The sequence below is a fragment of the Rhagoletis pomonella genome, unplaced genomic scaffold, assembly GCF_013731165.1.
Source record: "Rhagoletis pomonella isolate Grant_MI unplaced genomic scaffold, Rhpom_1.0 Rhpom_scaffold_00011, whole genome shotgun sequence".
Lineage (NCBI taxonomy): Eukaryota > Metazoa > Arthropoda > Insecta > Diptera > Tephritidae > Rhagoletis > Rhagoletis pomonella.
In genome coordinates this window covers 24,687,693-24,691,733 of record NW_023458565.1, presented here as the reverse complement: position 1 = coordinate 24,691,733, position 4,041 = coordinate 24,687,693, and the positions used below count along the sequence as shown (strand labels likewise).

General features: G+C 34.6%; 1 protein-coding gene across 1 annotated transcript; it reads left to right on the top strand.

Annotated features, from left to right (window-relative positions):
- Window positions 1-2,550: 2,550 nt before the first annotated feature.
- On the top strand, window positions 2,551-3,050 carry LOC118747055. Its single transcript, XM_036481045.1, has 2 exons — window positions 2,551-2,752; window positions 2,817-3,050. Exons 1-2 carry the CDS (start codon window positions 2,621-2,623, stop codon window positions 3,012-3,014), a joined length of 330 nt encoding a protein of 109 aa, XP_036336938.1. The 5' UTR covers window positions 2,551-2,620; the 3' UTR covers window positions 3,015-3,050.
- Window positions 3,051-4,041: the final 991 nt, after the last annotated feature.

Below are 4,041 nucleotides of genomic sequence, written 5' to 3'. Positions count from 1 at the left end.
GCCGTCAATCTACCAGCAGATTTAGCAGCACAAGTTTCCGCTATTAAGTAAATGGACAGTAAAACGGGGATTCTTTCTAGAGCAGCCTTTGCAGTAGGTAGACCTCAACGCTGCCGTAATGCATTTTTCCCATTGACCCGATGTGCGACGATTTTTTTGTGTGGTATTCTACCACATACACATGTGTAACGAAGACGCATGAGGGCATTTGATAGATTCCAAGTGGCTCCCAGCTTTGTTTTGCATGCAAATAGTGCGTTAATGGCCTAATTAATAAGTTAAATAAAAAATTACAACAACGTATGTGTGAAAAAAAATGTAATTAAAAACCGATTTATTTCGAAAATATTTTTTTTGTCTATTCTAACAGAGGCCAGGCTGGGGCCAATAGTAAATCTTGCAGTAATTACTTTATATAGGTACTCATTGCCGCATTTGTTTGAAGGCTAATGTGAAGCAACAACGTATACATTTTCTTTAGAAATGCCTGCTGATTTAATGAGCCTATGGTTCAAATTACTCGGCAGAAACGTTTTGAAAATCCCTGAGTAGTTGTGGAAATCAACTACTGGCGAAATAAAATTATGAGCATACAGCTTCATAACCACAACGATATGTCACGCTGTTTCTGAAACAAATATATCAAGCTACGACAATCGCGTTATCCGACGTCTTGTTTGACCGCGCTACACATTCATTGCTATATTTTGATATTGGCTGGGAAGATCTTGTGCGTAAACCCGAAAATTAGGGATACAATACCCGGTATCCAGGTATACACAATAGCAAAATTAGGGATATAAATGACTGGCTCAGTAAAAAAATGGTGCGTAGGCGTCAGACTAGGCTGAGCATGCTTTGAGTTGCCATCAACTTATTACTTTAATATTAATTTAAATACCTATTCTGTGCAATATTTGAGTATTCCTCTTAATGTATTTTTTTGTGTTACAAATTTATTTTAGTATCTACAATAAATAATTTAAATGCTTAAACAATAAATTATATATTAAATGTACGCAATTTCCTCCTTCTCGTGTCGTATCATTAATTACCTGTCCAAAGTGGTTTTCTCTACCTAGCTAACTACATATGTACATATATATGTACATACACATTAGGGATGTTTCGAATGTCATATTTTTCACATTCGCGAATGCGAATTCGAATTTTCCGAATGCGAATGTTAGGAATAACATTCAAAAAGCTATAATCATCTTAAGTCATCGTTTTTATTACTTAAAAATTTTGTAAATTGTACACATTCGCATACGCTAAACATTCGTATCATTTCATGTTGAACGCGAATGTCGAATGCGAATATGTAAAATGATGCGAATCATTCGCATAACGAATGCGAATTTCGCAAATATTCGCAACATCCCTGATATACAATAGCAAATTTGAGCTTGTACATATGTACATTTATTTTATAAATACTCGTAATCTCCATAGTTGTGTACTTTATCTCTTCGAAATGTTTATTTACTACCGTTCGAGCAGCGTCAAAGGTCATTTCCAACCACATTGACCAGCAACTGTTCGTAATGTTCGCAGTCAGAGGCATCAATGCCAACATATTAAACCACAAAATAAACGGCCAGCTCGCATCAACTGACTGGCGCAATGACTGAGCTTTCGTATTGAGTTATTTAATATCCTGATTGCAGGGCAATGATCGGCATGTTTCATGGCGCATGCCAGTAAATTTTCACTCTCAGCCTGAAAGGATGACATGCAAAGCATCAGGTGCTTAATGTAAAAATAAAAAAAATAAAATAAACTACATATAGACTCACATACATATATCTGTATAAACATACCACGAAATTTATTGTACAAAACGTTTTTGTGGAAAAAAGTACAAATCGTATAAAAAATTTAATGAAAAAGTGTTAAAGTTCAATTTGTAAAAATGTACGCAAATACTTACGCATGTTGCTACATGCTACGTGCAGCATTATAATCACACATACACATGCATCTACATATACAAGTACCAACCGAAATTCTCATTAAAATTAAACACGCGTGAGGCTGTACAGTGTACACTCTTCCTACGTGGCGATTTTCCGCCTGCTCTATTGCATATTAGTGTGTGTGTGTGTGTGTGTGTGTGTATGTGCTACCACATATTGCGCATAAATCACATGCTCCCGGGCAACTGGCTTCAACCTGACTGCCAACATTGGCGGAAAATGTGACATTTGGCTGCCTTCTGCTGTGCCACCTGCCCTCCATCCCTTCACTTTAATCCCTTTCAATCGCCATCGTATTGTTGAAAAGTTTTATCGGTAATTTCGTGCAAAAAATTATTGTTAATGGACACAGTGGTCTTGAAACAATGATAGGTATGACTAAAATGCCAACCAAAACTGCTTGCATACCTGTTTTGGAAGGCACCCATACACCAATATGCAGTTGGAATTAAAATCATATCTGCTCCTATGCCTAAAATATTGTCAAATGAAAATTTGGAAAAAATTTAACTGCAATTGTTAGTATTTCTTGTTCAACAGAGTATTCTAAAGTTATCGTTTTGTATATTAGTGTAAAAGAAAAACAGATAGTATTTTTCTCGATGATAATATTTCTGGTGTAAGCTATTTGATTGCACATCATGTCTTCTATAAGTCATCCGCAACATAAGTGTAATCACGAAGAGAACAGATTTAAAGTGTGCGCGCCTTGTGGGAGAAAGATTAAATTCGGATCGTCAAAACCTTCAGAATTTAATATAACCGGAAAATTGGTGTGCCTTATTAAAAAATACGTTAGTGAAAATTTTAGATTGACCAATTCGAAGTTCCCATTAGGCATTTGTGGTACATGTCGTAGGGTTCTCTGTGACCGAGATATGGATATACCAAATGCAACGCGGCCTCTTCCAAACATGCCTAACTATGAAGATTCGACAAAAGAAACAAGAACAAGTTCATGCTCTTGTTATATCTGGCTCACTGCTCGGGCAACCAGCCATCCAAAAGTTATACAAGGGAGAGCACATACCTTAAATGTATTGAGTGAAAAAAACTCCACCAATGGGTTGACTGCTTTTTCAGTTGGGTCAGAATTAAAAAATCATGTAAGTAAACTCGCTAAAGCCTTCCGAAGCACAGAAATGTCGGAAACATTAAAAATTCACGTGCTTCTAAATCATTTGGAACATTGTCTGCATTTTTTAGGCAACGACGGCTTCGGAATGTGGTCGGAGCAAGCTGGAGAATCCATTCATGGCGTATTTTTAAGATTTTGGCTCAATTATAAAGTTAATTCGATTGACGACCCTAAATATATAATCAATTAAAAAAAAAAACTGTCGTTGAATTTTCATCAAAACACATATGAATTTATATAAAATAATATTTTATATTGACTTTGTAAATTTATAAAATTTATGCAATAAGAATTATTAAAATATGCAATTATGTAATATTATCTCTTGAATAACTAAGTTAAAATATTTTATGCTTATAACGTAAGAAAGTGTTATAATTATATTACCATAGACCTTCGCGATTATATAACTGGATTTGGAAAGTTCTAGATCAACATTTTATAATATTTTAAGCATAGGAGCAGATGGAATTTTATTTTCAACGAAATTTTGATCTATGATTATGTACAAAGACAGTTATGTAAGCCGTTTTGGTTGGCATTTTAGTCATAGCTATGGTTGCTTCAAGACCACTGTGTGGACGCAAGTATTTTTTTTGTATGTACAGTATTGGACATATCTATAGCACCCCCCTTTCAAAGCGATATTGTTTGCCACTTATGTTTAGTTATTTGTTTTTAAGAATTTTCAATTAAAATACAGTTCATTCTCTAACAAAACCCATATAAACCCATGTTTTAAACTTTTTAAAAGACCGCAAAAAAGCGCAACAAACTTTCCCTTAAATTTCAAACTTTTTTCTCAGAAGCTCTAGAATTTTTTTGAGTACACAGTTTTATAGCGCATTCAATTTTAGTCCTATAATGTGCAAGTTTCAAGTCGCTAAAGATTACCGTTGATTTTTTAGAATTTTATTTGTCTCA

Bases quoted from the DNA above. Each gene is read 5' to 3' on its own strand.
- LOC118747055 (XM_036481045.1), top strand. From the start codon at position 2,621: ATGTCTTCTATAAGTCATCCGCAACATAAGTGTAATCACGAAGAGAAC. The intron at 2,753-2,816 runs GTGTGCCTTATT...AGTTCCCATTAG, and splicing joins TTAATATAACCGGAAAATTG to GCATTTGTGGTACATGTCGT.